Genomic DNA, 16,255 nt, shown 5'->3' with positions numbered 1-16,255 from the left:
CCTTTTTCTTTACTAAGACAACAGGAGACGGCCACAGGCTTTTCGACGGCTGGATGATGTCGTCGTGCAGCAGTTCGTCGACTTGTCTTATAGACGAGAAAACCATGGCCAGGCGCCGCTACTGCGCCTCCTGACAGTGCCCCCAATGTGGAAACGTCAAGCAGCGCGGTCGCGCCGTGACGCAGTCTCCGCTTTGTTTACATTGTTTCGTTCGCGCTTTTCTTCGCTGCTCATGCTCACGGCGCTCTGTTTTCGACGGCGGCAGATCGCCTGGTTGCACAACAGCGACGCAAAGTTTTCAGTCGGTTTCAAGAAGGTTGCCGACGCTGACAGCTTTTTTTCGCGGCAGCAACCTCACGAAAGGGGAGCGTCTGCTTCCACACGTGTACGGCGTTGAACAAATTGTGGACGGTGGTGTGACAGTAAAAGCCAAGTGCATGTCACAGCTGTCCGACAAGATCATATACGACGTCGAGTTAGAGGTATGCACCAAGTTCAGAAATTTAGCCACTTTTATTTCAATTACCACATAAGTCACTCTGGCAGCAGGAACTTCTGTTGTCATACTACTCGATTACTGGAGATCCAGTGGGCTGCTTGTTGACAGTTCTGTCACTTCGGAGAGGCATGTTCTGGAGTCTCTTTCACATGTGTCTTGCTGCTGCTCAAGAGCTGTGTTGCTACAGTACGAAAGCACATCCCGGTGGTGCTAACTGCTGAGAAGACTGCTGTGACTGCCATTGGTCTATTAGGCGCCGCTCCCATCTGCATCGTATAGAAATGAGACAGTATGTGTGCCTATTTGCTGTGGGAATTAAATTACTCGCGATATGTTTGCAGAGGTAACGTTCCTGTGATTGTGTGTATATATTATTCTACAAGAGTGCTACCACTACAATTATGATACTTGCACACTGCCAGTCATACCTTTTCGCCCTCTCTCGATCTGGTGCTTTCTTTCAGTATACAGGTGGGAAAATGGTAGGGATGTATGATGGATGCTGGCTTAGGTCACTCTTTCAGTTGCCAATGAAATGGGTGCTGCGAATTCGCATGCTTTTTGATGGCTCCCAGGGAGTGTCATCAGCACTGCGAGCACAGAAAGAACACATGCATTAGGCACCAATAAGCATGGCACTATACTAACGAGAAAGAACCTCTTCCCATCTTCAGCAACGTGGCCAAGCTTATAGCTCCTTATACCCTCTCAGCCTTAGGTTCAGGCAAATCACAAATTAAGATGTTTTTGGCAAACTGTACACGCTTTTAATATATGGCAATTCGGAGATGCCTGTAACTTGTGCTGTCTATTGTCACATAACATCACTGCATGGCACGAAGAGAACTGCATTATTATAAAGCTAACGCAGTAACGTGGAAAGTTGGGCGAGTTGGTGATTAATAATCATACTGTGTTGATGAAGCGGCGCACTGACCAGTACAAATCGAGTGTTACAAGCACAGCGAGAGTCATGTATTCTTGTGTGTGTCCGCCTTGTCCTGGTCAGTGCGCTGCTTCACCAGAACACTAAAGCAGTTTCCTTCCCAGAGTACACAAAATCCTAGAGCACAACAGCCAAAACACACATCTGCTCAAAATTAACAATTTAAGTACAACATAGGCGCATATTGCCTTATATCATGCTGCAATAAATATTTAATCTATATCACGCCTTATTCAATGCAGATGTTGGAGTCATTGCAACTAATTGCTTTAGTCAGCAAGGTATCTTTTCACTGCTCATGGGAAATGGCTCGTGCAGACTGCGCCGCGAAATGAACAGAGCCCACGTTAACCAGGGATTAACTTGGAATCAGCAACACGAGCGCAAGCATTAGAGATACATGCCTCACCAAAGCGAAACAAGCTCCTCGTCGAGCGAGCAGCTAAAGTAAGCTCGCTCCGATGGCCGGCTACTACAGGAAACGAAGATTTTTGACAGGAAGAGTGAATCAGGGAGACTGTGGAAGATGGTAATTACCTTAAAGCATGCTTGGATATTGTGAACTTAGAAAGCATGGCCAAACAACAAGCATAACGCGCATGTGTAGAGCGGCTGCTTTCTGATCTGCCGATTACCGACGCACGCGACGACCGCGGCTTGCTTTAAATACGGTCTGCTACCACACAAAAGTAGCGCGCGGCCCCATTCGTTACCTACACGACTAGTAATTTAAGTTGCAGCGTTTGGAAAAGGGAAATAATTTTCTTGAGCTCGTCCACGCCGATAGCGAGGGAAGGCACACTGCAATCAAATAAATTCGGGGGTTTTAAGTGCCGAAACCATGCCAAAACCACGAAATCATTATGAGGCATGCTGTAATGGGGAGTCTCAGGAATAATTTTACCTTCCGGGGGTTCTTTAACGTGCACAAAAATCAAAGCATACGGTAACAATGGTGTTCTTGAATTTCGCCCCTATCGGAATGCGCCGCCGTCACCGGGAATCGAGCTCGCGTCGTCGAGCTTAGCGGCGCAACACGCAAGCATTTACCGCTGACAAACAGCGGATGTCACCACAATTCAACTACGCGACACGACTAAACAAACGGCCGTGCGCTAAAAACAGGCACATCATTATTCCGTTTTCATCGAGCGGCCGTGATATTGCACGCGAATGCGAAAGTATGAGACTTACTTGACTCGGCGCACTGCAGTTATCCATGCTTGTCGTCTGTCCTCGTACCACTCCCCCGGAAATCTGTAGAACTTCACGGGCGGCGTTCAACCTTTCGTGTTTTCGAGGTTGATGTGGCAATTAACAACACCGCAGTATTGCGTGGTACCTTTCGTAGCTGATGAGGTCGCACTCGCCATCGCAAAAACAACGCACACGAACGCTCCCGCCGTACAGGACACGGGCGCGCACTAGCGCAGGGACGACTTTCGAAACTTCCCTCGGTCCGCTAGGGGAGCACTCGGCGCTGGTGCCGCGCAGGCAAACTTAGGTTGCCTCGTCTATTGCTTCGCGTTCTCGCGTCGAAACTCGGTAAGGGCTCTGGCGAAGTGCTTGAGCGCACTCTTCGGTTACTATGCGATGCTTTGCGACTGGTGTTTGTAGAATTCTTGATGACGTCGAAAAGCAGTCTTTGTATCGTCGAAGCCATGGAGGAAGGAAACTCAGGAGAGACCCTGATCTCACTTTTTGTGAAGTTAAAGTGAAGCCGGAAGTTGGCGTTACTCATGGCGCTGCTCCGCCTCTCGGGCCAGCTCTCCTCTCTTGTTTACCTCCATTGCTTGATTCATTGCTTGATAATAATGAAGGTGAGCTTACACATGCATGGCCCAGACGAATGATAGCCTTTGCTTCGATGATTTCTCTTGTGAGCTGATTACGACTACGACCTAGAATGACACATTCCTCTAGACAGGTTCGCAACCACACGTTTTGCAGTGCTGCGCAAGAAACCCCCCGGCTCACCTTTATTATCATTATCAAGCAATGAATTGGTGTATCCCCGACTGCAGCCACAGGCTGTCTGAATATGTTGCCACATGATTACTATCGGTTTTGTTGCTTGTTCTTTTTTTTTGTAGTCTCTTCATGTCACATGGTTTGCCGAGTGTATAAGTAGCCTTCTGTGTCACGAAATAAACCATCAGTTGGAAGTTAGCGCTCACTCTGTTTTCCGTTCCCTTTCATTACCCCTACCTAGCTCCTTCCTTTTCTGCTCTTTCTGAGCGCACAAGCCTAAAAAAAAGTCGGCTACGGTCTTCGGTGGGTTTCGGATCAGTCCGGCGAAAAGTTCTTGCTTTACGACCCGCATCAAGAAACGCACTTTTTTCTCTTCGGACATTTCCGGGTCAGCGTGCAGGAAAAGACGGGTCATCTCTTCCGTGAAGATGGCGATGGTCTGATTGGGTAGTTGGCCTCGGGTTTCCAGCAGAACTTCGGCTCTTTCTTTACGAACAACGCTCGTGAACGTCTTCAGGAAGTTACTCCGCAACAGGCCCCATGTTCTAATGGTGGACTCCCGGTTCTCGAACCAAGTCCTCGCGGCATCTTCCAAGGAGAAGTACACATGTTGTAGCTTATCCCCAGAGGTCCAGTTGTTGAAAGTCGAGATCCTTTCGAAGGTTTCGAGCCAGGCTTCCGGATCCTCCGACGTAGCTCCACGAAAAGTAGGGGTTTCTCTGGGCTGTTCAAATACGATGGGTTAAGTTCAGTTCAGTTTATTGTCCTTAAAGACCCCCAGATGGGGTATTACATAAGGGGTGGGTTTAGCATAAGTTCCACATTTGGTACACTTCATTAGTTATATTCAAAGTGATCAATCACACACTGTAGGAATAAAGACAGGCAACTGATGCTAACAATGTCAGCAGGAAGGCCGTTCCAGTCTTTAGCTGCTCGAGGAATGAACGAGGCGGGAAAATGAGTGGTTCGGGCAAGCGGGCGTGCGACTTGCTGCGGATGACTGGTGCGGTGAGAGATGCGGGCAGCAGGAATGATGTATGGCGCATGAGGAAGGGTACTGAAAAAGAACTTGTGATAGAGCTCAAGACTAGCTCTATCAGACTAGACACTAGGGCTGCCATTGTGGTTGCCTTCGCTGCAATCTTTTTGGTCTTCTCAGGTAGAAGTCCGTGCTCCGGGGGCAGCTGTTGAAGACGGCGGCTTGCTCGATGGTCCGGGACTACGTTGGTGTTCTCTTTGCAGTCCGGGCTTGGATCACGGCTTGTCGGGGGTGTCCGGTACATGAACGAAAAGTACCTCCACCAGATCTCTCGTGGAGTGACGCATGAAGAACACAGTAACAATACTGTGAAAGACGAAACTAACTTTTATTGGGCGAACCCGTGCCCACAAAAACAGGCTACACTTAAAGAATGGCGACAACGGCGAACACAGTCGGCGATCGTCAAAATCTGATCAGCAGGTCAGGCGCGTCGATTTTGACAGATCAGTCGTCGAATGTTCCGCTGGGACCCGCGTGCCTTCCACAAAGTTCTACCCCATTCGCGTTGCGCATACATGCAATCAGATTACGCAAGGTTCGGCGACAAGAGACAGCGGATAGAAGCATCGACAACATGCTATAAACTTCCGACACATGTAGACGCATCCTGCGCTGAGCGATAACATTTCTTAGACCTTAAAAGCGCTCACCCGTAAAAGATAAACGAGTTCACGTGTCAGTATTTACTAAGGTAATCGCAAATAGAATCAGGAACACCGTCGACTTCTGTCAACCAAAGGACCAGGCAGGATTCCGTAAAGGCTACTCAACAATAGACCATATTCACACTATAAATCAGGTGATAGAGAAATGTGCGGAATATAACCAACCCTTATATATAACTTTCGTTGATTACGAGAAAGCGTTTGATTCAGTCGAAACCTCAGCAGTCATGGAGGCATTACGGAATCAGGGTGTAGACGAGCCGTACGTCAAAATACTGAAAGATATGTATAGCTGATCCACAGCCGCCGGATCCCTCCATAAAGAAAGGAACGAAATCCGAATAAAAAAAGGCGTCAGGCAGGGAGATACGATTTCTCCAATGCTATTCACAGCGCGTTTACTGGAGGTATTCAGAGAGCTGTATTGGGAAGAATTCAGGATAGGAGTTAATGGAGAATACTTTAATAATTTGCGATTCACTGATGATATTGCCTTGCTTAGTAACTCAGGGGACCAATTGCAATGCATGCTCACTGACCTGGAGAGGCAAAGCAGAAGGGTGGGTCCAAAAATTAATCTGCAGAAAACTAAAGTAATGTTTAACAGTCTCGGAAGAGAACAGCAGTTTACGATAGGTAGCGAGGCACTGGAAGTGATAAGCGAATACATCTGCTTAGGACAGGTAGTGACTACGGATCCGGATCATGAGACTGAAATAATCAGAAGAATAAGAATGGGCTGGGGTTCTCAGATCATGAACAGCAGGTTGCCATTATCCCTCAAAAGAATATAACAGCTGTGCCCTACCAGTACTCACGTACGGGGCAAAAATCTGGAGGCTTACGAAAAGGGTTCTACTTAAATTGAGGACGACGCAACGAGCTATGGAAAGAAAAATTATGGGTGTAATCTTAAGGGATAAGAAAAGAGACTGGAGGAGGGAACAAATGCGAGTTAATGACATCTTAGTTGAAATAAAGAAAAAGAAATGGGCATGGGCAGGACATGTAATGAGGAGGGAAGATAACCTATGGTCATTAAGGGTTACGGACTGGATTCCAAGGGAAGGGATGCGTAGCAGAGGACGGCAGAAAGTTAGGTGGGCGGATGAGATTAAGAAGTTTGCGGGGACAACATGGCCACAATTAGTACATGACCGGGGCAGTTGGTGAAGTATGGGAGAGGTCTTTGCCCTGCAATGGGCGTAACCAGGCTGATGATGATAATTATTTGTATTGTCGAACTCTAGTTAAAGGTGATCCATTCAAGGAATATGTCGCAATTTCAGATGCTGCTCTTTTCATGAATGACAAAACAACCGTTCTTTTTTTAATTATTGTTCATTTGCCCCTTTTCGCGCAAAGTACTGAAACAGACAAGGGAATCGTTCAGTCGCTTATAACTAGTCGCAGAGTCAATCACGTCGTATAAGACGCACTCGTCAGCATAAAGACGAATGCCGGAGGAAACATTTTTTGGGAGATCACCGACATAAATTAAGAACAATGAAGGACCCAGGACGGAATCTTGAGGAACCCCGGAGCCAACTTCAAGTATGGATGTCCTTGCAGAACTAAAGTCGACGGAAACATGCAATCCAATCGACCAGACGGAAATTTTTAGTATCGCATTTAATTTTTTCATGAGATGAAAATGAAGTAATGAATCGAACGCTTTAGAAAAATCTACGAAGATAACGTCAATCTGTTTACCGAGATCCAATTGATAAGCAATGTCATGGGTGAAGTCGCTTGACTGCGTGATAGTACTGAAACCACGCCTAAATCCACGCTGAACATTAGTTAGAATGTTGTTCGACTTAAGCAAATTTATAATGTGTTTGTAAATATTATGTTCAAGAATTTCGCACGATTGGGAAGTTAAAGAGTTTGATCTGTAACTGGTTACGTCTGTCTTGCTACCTATATTATACAAGGGTATTACTTCCATGAAGAAGGAACGATTCCTGTTTCTAGAGACACTAAATATAATTTCAAGCGTGATGTCCATTGTGAATAGCAAAGTAAAAACGAACTCGGAATACCATCTGAGCCACTAGACTTTTTTGCGTGTAAATTTAAAATCAAATTAAGAACGCCATTAACATCAACTGAAATGTCGGAAATAGAAAAATCTGAATCATTATCAAAAGCAGGATAGACATGACAATTGTTTGCGTATACCGAATGGAAATACTTTCATTGAATGCATTGGACATGCATGCAGGATCGTTTACAATTTCATCATTGATAGTCAATGAAGATGAAGAATCAGTAGTAGGCATGACAGAACGCCAGAACTTCCAAGCATTATTTCTTCGAAATCCGGGCCGCTCGACATGAAAGAAATCTTTGGCAATATTCATTCTCAAATTTAGTTCCTCTTTCGCAGAGGTGAATCTAGCAATTGCATCTGGATCATTACTGCGTTTTGAGCGTCTCAGTCTTCTAACGTGGCATGATGCAAAATTTCTCTAGTCATCCAACGGATGGCACGATCTTTTTCTTACTTTTTAATGGAACAATGCGTTGAATACACAGCTTTGTAATGTTTTCAAATTGGCGAACTAGTGTATTCACGTCACAATCTTTACTGAGTTGCAAAACGATTCGAAACGTTCTGATAAAACATCAAGAATAGACGTGTCGTCAGAGCGATTAAAGTCGAAAAAAGTTTGAATTTCGGCACGCGGTTTACAGACTGTGCAGTTTAGCGATACAAACACTGCCTTGTGATCTGAAACTCCGTCACTAATTTCACACTCGGACAGCTTGTCAACAAGGTCTGAACTGATGAACACCAGGTCAAGAAGTGCGTCTTGTCTTGTTGCACCATTAACTACTTGCGTAAGCTCTAAAGATAAAGAAAAGTTAATTAGTTCGCTACCTAAAGAACTACGGTGAGATAGTTAGGGCTTGTTAATATCTGGTGTGTTAAATTCTCCCATTAGGACTAAACTAGATGCATGAAAACTATGCTTGTTGATATAATTGGCGAGAAGAAAAGGTTGTCGGGTGAGGAGGCAGGTGGATGGTAGAAAACAGACTATGATTGTTTTTTTGCCTAGGCACAATTTACACCAGACTCAAGACCTGCTGGAGGACACATAACCGAGAACTTTAAGTCAGATTTGAAAAAAGGGTGACACTGCCTCCCCTGCCAGTTTCGCGGTCTAATCTACATAGCCGGGTGGAGTGATTTCAGAGTCATATATGTGAGCATGAAGCGTGAAGAAACAGCAGGAACTTATTTACTAGACTTCCTGCATTCAAATTTAAGAAAGTAAGCTTGTAAGAGTGACGGATATGTCAATGTGAAGACGACATAGCCGGGAAAGTTCTTGGCATGCCTTCAGAAAGACTTGAATTATTAACTACAGTGTTTCCAGCAAGACCTGAATCGTCAACTAGGGCGTTAGCTGTATCATTCCGCCTGTAGCGGACACCATTTATAAAAACATGGTCATAACGCAACCTCACCACAGAGCCATGGTCACGAAAAGAAGAGGTTGCTGCCCATAGCATTTTGCGAATGACACGTACATTAGCCGAGAAATCTTCAGTAATGCAAAATTTTGTTCCTTTAAGCTTTGAGACAGTTTTCATTATTTCTACTTCGTTCCTAAAGTCTAGTACTCGTAATATTACTGGGCGCGATACACCTTTACGTTTGGTGCCAATTCTGTGACAGCACTCAATGGGCGGGCATTCAATTTGAAGTTTCTCTGTGAAAAATTGGTGTACATCAGACAAAAGCGTGTATGTGCTTTAAGCATTATGTTCACCAAGTCTATGCAACATTATATTGTTGCGTCTGGAGCAATTTTCAAGGCCGTCATTTTTTTTAATTAGTTCCGAAACGGCCTGAAATAAACAGCGTACGTCAGCACCAGCATGATCAAACGAGACTCTAGGATAAGCGCTAGTTTTTTCTAGGGCGGCCACACGGGATTCCAGAGCATCAAAACGCTTGTTAACAGTTTTCTGGAAAATCTTGATGTCAGCGATGTCACAAGCCATCATTTTCTGCCCAGCCAATACTTCGGTCAGCATTCCAGAAATGTTGGTCGAGTCATTATCATTTATATCAGGTTCAGATGAGCACGTAGTTTTGTCAGAATTACTGGTGTTACGAGTCGTCTTTCTCGTAGGACCAGGATTTAATTCTACATCACTGCTAAAGGCAAGCCAATTTGTGCAGCACAGTGCATGCATAAAACAAGACAAAAAGCTCTGTGGGCATGAGAGCAGCAGCAAACAACAATCATCTGATCTCAAACAATGGGCATGTTTAATGTAACGTACCATCACGAAAAACAAGACGCGATTAAGCATCCTGTCAGTGCTGTTGCGGTCTTGCCCACTGACGAGGGAAGCCGGGTCCAGGACTTTTAAGCATTGTGTCGATGACGTTATTGACCAAGAGCCTGCTCCTATTGGGCCATCCGATGACGTCACATATAAATTGGAACCAAGTGGCATGACGATAGGACTACTATCGCACTTGCCACAAAGCTGTCACACGGGGAGGGGACAGGGCACAGGGCAGTCAAGACGCAGACCATCATGCGCGTGCACAGGCTGTAGCTTCAGATGCAGCGCATGGTCAATGGACGCATCCATTTCAAAGCACCTCGAGGAAAAGCCAGCGTTAAAGAGTCCAGGTGAACAGCAAAGAGACTGCACGAAAAAAAAGACGCGATTAAGCATCTTGTCGGTGCTGCTGCGGTCTTGCGCACTGGCGAGGGAAGCCGGGTCCAGGACTTTAAGCGTTGCGTCGATGACGTTATTGACCAAGAGCCTGCTCCTATTGGGCCATCCGATGACGTCACATATAAATTGGAACCAAGTGGCGCGACGATAGGACTACTATCGCACTTGCCAAAGCTGCCACACGGGGAGGTGACAGGGCAATTTGGATGCAGACCATCATACGCGGGCACAGGCTGTAGCTTCAAATGCAGCGCATGGTCAATGGATGCATCCATTTCGAAGCACCTCGAGGAATAGCCAGCGTTGAATATTCCAAGTGAACAGCAAAGAAACTGCACCAAAAACAAGATGCGATTAAGCATCCTGTAGGTGCTACTGCGGTCTTGCCCACTCATGGGATTTAAGACCTGAAAATGAAAACAGTTGGTTATGATAAGTTTTGACTACAACTTAGACATTTTTTTCCATTCCCATGGACTCCGAAAGCTAGTGGAAATATATTGTATGAAGGACAACTTTTGGGTTGCGGAAAAGAAGAAATTTATCTGTATATAATACAAAACATCCCAACAATAATCAGGCACTTGGTTTTTTGGTCATTTAAGACCAATAATCAGTTAAACCCAAAACACTTTGGTTACCAAACATATGATCAGAAATTTGCTACAAATCCAGAATAAAACCGCACATTATGTGCTTATGTTACATTTCACTTCATGTGAGATGGAAAGCTTGTACCCTGATGGGTGTACAGTTTGAAACAGTGAGATGGAGCATGCTCCCACATCAGCCTAGATGGTCAGAGAGGCCTCAGTTGTTGCGTTGCTGTCGCCGCTTAGTGAGCAGCCGGTTGTTGGTATCTGCCAGCTGCTTGAGCTGCACCGTGTCATAGTCAACCCGCATGGTGGCCAGGGCTTGTGTCATTTCCTCCTGGGCACAAGAGGCAGTGTTCTATCACAATCGCACACCCACAGTTTAAAGCACATCAGTTTGCTATAAATCACTATCACTATGTTTCAGAGCGTTGTGTGCAAAATAAGTGTGCCAAAAAAAAATTATTCAATTCCTAATGGTTACAAATACAGGTCGTCTAGCAAATTCACTTTTCAAATATTTCTTCACAAAAATTCATTAGGAAACCAATGACATTTTCTTGCCTTTTAAGAAAGATCGGGCAATCCAGAAAAAACTAAATTTCAAGAAAAAGAAATGCAGATAAGACCAGCCGCATTAAAAAAATTCTGGAAGAATTCATCTTGCAGTGATGTCGACGTTATTGCGGACAGCATTCAACCTGTGTGGGCACAGCAGCAGCATCAGAATGCCGCCTCCGCTACTATTTTGTATCTAGATGCTCCTGATTATGCTGCTTGAACCAATGGCACCAACGGGAACCCTATCGACCACAGATGCGCAGCAGATATAGCTTCTGGATATCGACACCGCAACTCGTGAATCGACCATCAGCTTATCGGTCTTGGAAATTATCGCTGGCGGCGCTGGAACCGCCTCAGCCCTCCCCCCGTATGTCCTCACTGCGCCACCCGCGTCCACACTCGTGCCTGGTATTGGCCTCGAGCTCCACCACTGGAAAAGCTGGCGCCACTGTCGGCGTGACGTGCTAGGAGGGATCACGTGGACATAGCGGCTGCGTCGGCTGCTTCGGGCGCGCCGAAGCGAGCTGAAAACGAGTTTAAATTCTCTCGTACGCTGCGGTCCTCATTTAGTGGCGAAATTTTCCCGCTTCGAGTGTCTCCTTTACAACGCTTGAAAGCACTACCATAGGTAGTGGCTGCCTTTGAAGGCGCGCAACATGGTAGGCTACTGCTCGGTGCCGCAGGGCCGGACGCACGTAACGGAGGCCGGTGTCAGCCTTATTCACACGTAGCCGCAGGACAAGAAGCTGCGTGAAGCTTGGCTCGCGAAACATAAAACCGGCAAACAGTTATCGGCTACAACTCGGCTATGCAGCAAGCACAGACGGGAGGAAGATTTCTGCTACGGCGCCCGGTCTGCGATGTTCTGAAAACGCGCACTGAGACGCTCGCGCGAGTCCGCTGCTCGACTAATGTCGGGACGGTTTGGTCTATGAACTTGTCGAAGCTATAGATACTGGCAAGTTCAGTGGAGTGGAAAGGCAGCAGTAAGAAGCACATTTAAAGAAAGCATGGCATATGGTCATGTTTGTGTTATGAATTAATGCGCTAAATTACAAAAAAGGAGCAGCGGGAAATTGCACGCTGAGAACACCGATAAACATACAGTGCGACGCAACTCGAGAAATACTATTGAAAGGTCAAAGAATTTAGAAGAAAAAGAAGATTGAATCGTCGCGACGGCACATCACAGTCCCCGTAGGCGTCGAAGTCTCTACAATGAAATTATTTTTGAACAGCTGTGATAGCGCCCACGCAAAAATGGTCGCTTGTATGCTGTCAAATGCCCATATTCTGCTGCCTAAATCTCATGGCACGGTGCGAAAACGTGCGCGCGGTGAAAACGAAACAGTGCGCGGACAAGCATGCAGACGCGCAGTCGGTCGCTGCGAATCTGCGCGATCGCTGCATTGAGGCTTCGTTCTATTACACTCCATTTAGTTATACAAACACTATAAGAACATATTTCACATAGTTTGCTCTCAGCGTTTACCTACTTTTCACGCAAGAAGCTGGTTCGGGAGACTTCATCGCGGCGACCGCGCGCAGTGGCGTTCACTGTACGTATTTGGTAAAGAGATAGCGTCTGTAAACGATTGTGTGCTTTCAGTTTGCCCAAGATTATTATTTGGACAGTAAAAAACTTCTCTCGTTTCGAAAGTACTTACAGAAATGTCCGGAAGAGCTCGCGCATGGTGTTTTCAGTGAGCGCTGACAGCAAAACCTATGAAGAGCGCGCCACGTGATCCCTCATAATACGCCAGCGAGGCGCTTCCGATAGATGGCGACTCCGTAACTCCTCGCCGCCAATAAAGCTGGCCCGCAACACGTCGCTCTGCAGTGGGCACGGCGGTACCGTCAGAATGCCGCCTAACAATCTGCTCCTATTTTGTATCCAGGTGAGAAAAAGCTTTGGAAAATTCTTCCGCAGTAATGATTTATTCCTTATTTTGCTGCCGTGCCCACGGCCACTATGCGACTTGGGCAATTTCTGTGCTTCTATGCGCTCCTTGCTGCTTCTGGGTGGTGATGTCGAGTCCAACCCGGGACCCACACTCGAAGAGCTGGCCGCTCAACTGAAAGTTATCGCGGGTGAAATAAAAAATGGTCGAGCAGAGACAAACAAAAAAACTCAATGCGATTGATAAAAAGCTAGAGAAAATTGCTAGCCTTGAGACTAAAGTGACTGACTGTGTCAACAGAGTAGCTGAACTTGAATGCAGTATGGAAATTATGGCCAAAAAACTAGATAACCACGAAAATAGAAGCCGCTGTTTTAATGTGATCGCGTATGGTGTCAAGAAACAAGAAAACGAGTCGACTGAAGTACTTGAAACAACTGCAGTTAAGGAAATTTTCGAGGATGTACTTGCCGTAACGATATCGGGAGTTGAACGTCTTGGTAGGCCAAAGCAGGGCAATAAATGAGCAAAAATCCAGGCCTATCATAATGAAGCTAGTCAACTACCAAGACAAAACGAACATTATGAAAAACTGCTCAAAATTGAAAGGCTCCATAATTTCCATTGGGGAGGATATTTCCCAGCCTATCCGAGAAACTAGAAGGAAGCTGTGGGCTCTCACGAAGGAAAATCATGATCGACAAGAAAAAGTACGCGTTGTGTTTGAGAAGGTTAAAGTAGAGGGAAGGCTCTTTTCTTGGGACTAAAGCAGCAATAAAATGATAGCAGTAACAAAAAACGTCAAGCAAAAGGCAATGAGAAAAGATGTGCCAAGCAAACAACATATCCCGTGAAGCCGAAGTCAGCAACAATAATAAACATAAATGCTCGCAGACTCGTTAATAAAGTAGATCAGCTAGAAGCAATACTCCTGGCACATGCACCTGATATCATTAGTATCACAGAAACGTGGCTGCATTCCGGTATTTCTGATAAGGAAGTTGTACCGCCAGGATATGCGATAGTGCGCAAAGACAAGAAATCATGTGGTGGGGGTGTCGCGTTTCTTTTTAAAGAAGGGATCCGCTTTTCTACTATGCCCAACGTAAAAGATACTGAAGCTCTGTGGTGCAACGTGCATCTTCAAGATACGATCGCTAAAGTGAATGTGTTCTACAGGCCCCCCAACGCTGAAAGTGTGCGTCTTGAATCTTTACTTGACTATATGCAATCACACGTGCACAGGGGCTCGATTGTATTTGCTGGTGATTTTAACCTACCTGAGATTTAGTGGTGTTCCCTTGCCCCTGAAACCAAAGCTCAAAGCATCATACTGAAAATTATGCTTGGGTTTAATCTTGAGCAGCTTGTTTCCGCCTCAACTCGCGCACAGGGAATGTCATCCTCAATCTTAGACCTTGTCTTTGTCAGTAACAGTCTTCCTATATGTTGTAAAATGTGGTATCAAACCGCCGCGTTATGTGCGCGCTGTCAATGCGCAGGCGCCAAGTTCTTTTTCTATGTTCACTCGTTTCCCTTTCCCCTTTTCCTTTATATATACGTGCATTAAACACTTGTGCGTTGTTCTCGGCTAACCACTGGGTCGTCAACGTCTCCCTTCTTACATGACGGCAGCTACGCTGCCGCTGCTATGTTACAGTGGCGACAAGCCAGGAAGGCACCCACGCAGTCAAGGTAGAACCCAACGCTAAGCACCCGGAAACAGCCGTACCGCTGACCACGATGGCCTCCTACATATTTTCGAACTTCGACGACGTCGCAGATAAGTGGAAGCCTTACCTCATCAAAGCGGAAGCGTATTTTGAAGCTAATGCCATTTCGGATTCTACCAAGAGGGCACTTCTAGTGGCTGCACTTAGCACGTCCACGGTCCAAATCCTGATTGGAAGGATAGCCCCTGCAAAGCCCAATGCCCTAAGCTATAACGAAGTAATCAGGGTGTTAAATGACCACTATGACCCAAAGCGCAACGAAATCACTGAAAGTTTCCAGTTTTTCAACCGCTGTCAGCATGAGAATGAATCCATTCATGATTTTTTCGTTGCAATTCGGCGCATAGCAGACAATTGCAATTTTGGTGACTCGCTCAGCAGGCTACTTCGAGACAGAATTGTCTGTGGCGTGCGTTCAAGGGCTGTGCAACAGCAGCTTCTGTCAAAGAAGGAATTAACGCTGGAGGAAGCGGAGTCGATAGCAATAGCCGCTGAAACTGCCGAAAAAGACGCCAGGACAATGTCCGTAGACGTACCGCCTGTGCTTAAAGTGGAAGCACATCGCAAGCTACCATCGAGATCCAGCACGGAAAGCGCACGGCGACTGGAGTGCGGAAGATGTGGCAGTTTTACACGACAGCAACAGCTGTCGATGGGCTAAAACCCTGTGTTACTCTTGTGGTCAGAGGGGTCACTAGGCAAAAATGTGTCGCAGCCGCAATGGTAACGGGGTTCCCAGCAATCGGCGAGTCCATCACGCGAAAGCCTTGGCGGTGCAAGACGCCGTTTCAGAAGAGGACAACAGCGATAGTGCGCAAATCTGGACGTTGGCGTCAGCACGAAAGAATGCTCTTAAGCCACCAATTAGACGAACGTTTAGTTTGGGAGGCGTGGATTTATCCATGGTAGTAGATACCGGTTCCCCGGTGTGCGTAATATCGCGAAAGCTTTTTGATAAACATCGCAAATGCTGGCCAAGCTTCAGACCTTCACATCTGAAGCTATCCTGCTACAATGAGATTGCCGGTGGTGGGCGAGCTTCAACTTTGTGTGAAATACCGCGATATTTCTGTTAACTGTCCCCTTGTAGTGTAGACTGCCCCGGACCAAGCTTGTGCGGCCGAGACCTGCTAATGCTCCTGGAACAAGCGGGCGTTCCGGTACTACAAGTGACGGGTGAAGGCGAGGCCACGGCTAATCAAGTGGACTGTCACAGGATCTATGCCGTTCGCGACACATACCAGGACGTTTCCTCGGAAACATTGGTGTTGATCAAGGGACCACCAGTCGGCCTCCTGCTGAAGGGCGACGCTGTTCCCAAATTCTGTAAGGCGAGACCTATTTCATATGCTCTACGTGACAAGGTGTCGCAAGAACTTGACCGGTTAGTGTCGCTGGGTGTACTATCGCCAGTCAAACATTCGAATTGGGCGACGCCCATTGTACCCGTTCTGAAGAAAGATGGCTCGGTCAGAATTTGCGATGATTTTAAAGCTACTCTAAATCCTGCTTGCGCCACGTAGCAGTACCCACTTCCGGTAATTCAAGATATCTTTACGTCATTAGAAGGAGGCCAGTTCAGTACGCTCGACTTGCGGGATGCTTATAACCAGGTGCTTTTGGAA

General features: G+C 46.3%; 1 protein-coding gene and 1 long non-coding RNA gene across 2 annotated transcripts in view; both read right to left on the bottom strand.

Moving 5' to 3' along the window:
* Positions 1-494: 494 nt before the first annotated feature.
* Positions 495-7,932, bottom strand: LOC129382707 (uncharacterized). The gene is made up of 2 exons (XR_008610755.1): positions 928-7,932; positions 495-765 (listed from the first exon to the last, which is right to left on the bottom strand). It is a non-coding gene; the product is annotated as an uncharacterized lncRNA (long non-coding RNA).
* A 2,423-nt stretch (positions 7,933-10,355) lies between these two features.
* The window catches only part of MAPk-Ak2 (MAP kinase-activated protein kinase 2), a 312,260-nt gene continuing 306,360 nt past the window's right edge, over positions 10,356-16,255 (bottom strand). The window contains exon 10 of the mRNA XM_050172276.3: positions 10,356-10,769. Within this exon, the coding sequence (XP_050028233.1) occupies positions 10,650-10,769 (120 nt within the window). The 3' untranslated portion in view covers positions 10,356-10,649. The remainder of the gene's footprint in view (positions 10,770-16,255) is intronic.

The sequence above is a fragment of the Dermacentor andersoni genome, chromosome 6, assembly GCF_023375885.2.
Source record: "Dermacentor andersoni chromosome 6, qqDerAnde1_hic_scaffold, whole genome shotgun sequence".
NCBI lineage: Eukaryota > Metazoa > Arthropoda > Arachnida > Ixodida > Ixodidae > Dermacentor > Dermacentor andersoni.
The sequence above is the reverse complement of the archived record's forward strand: the minus strand, read 5'-3'. Positions and strand labels throughout refer to the sequence as shown.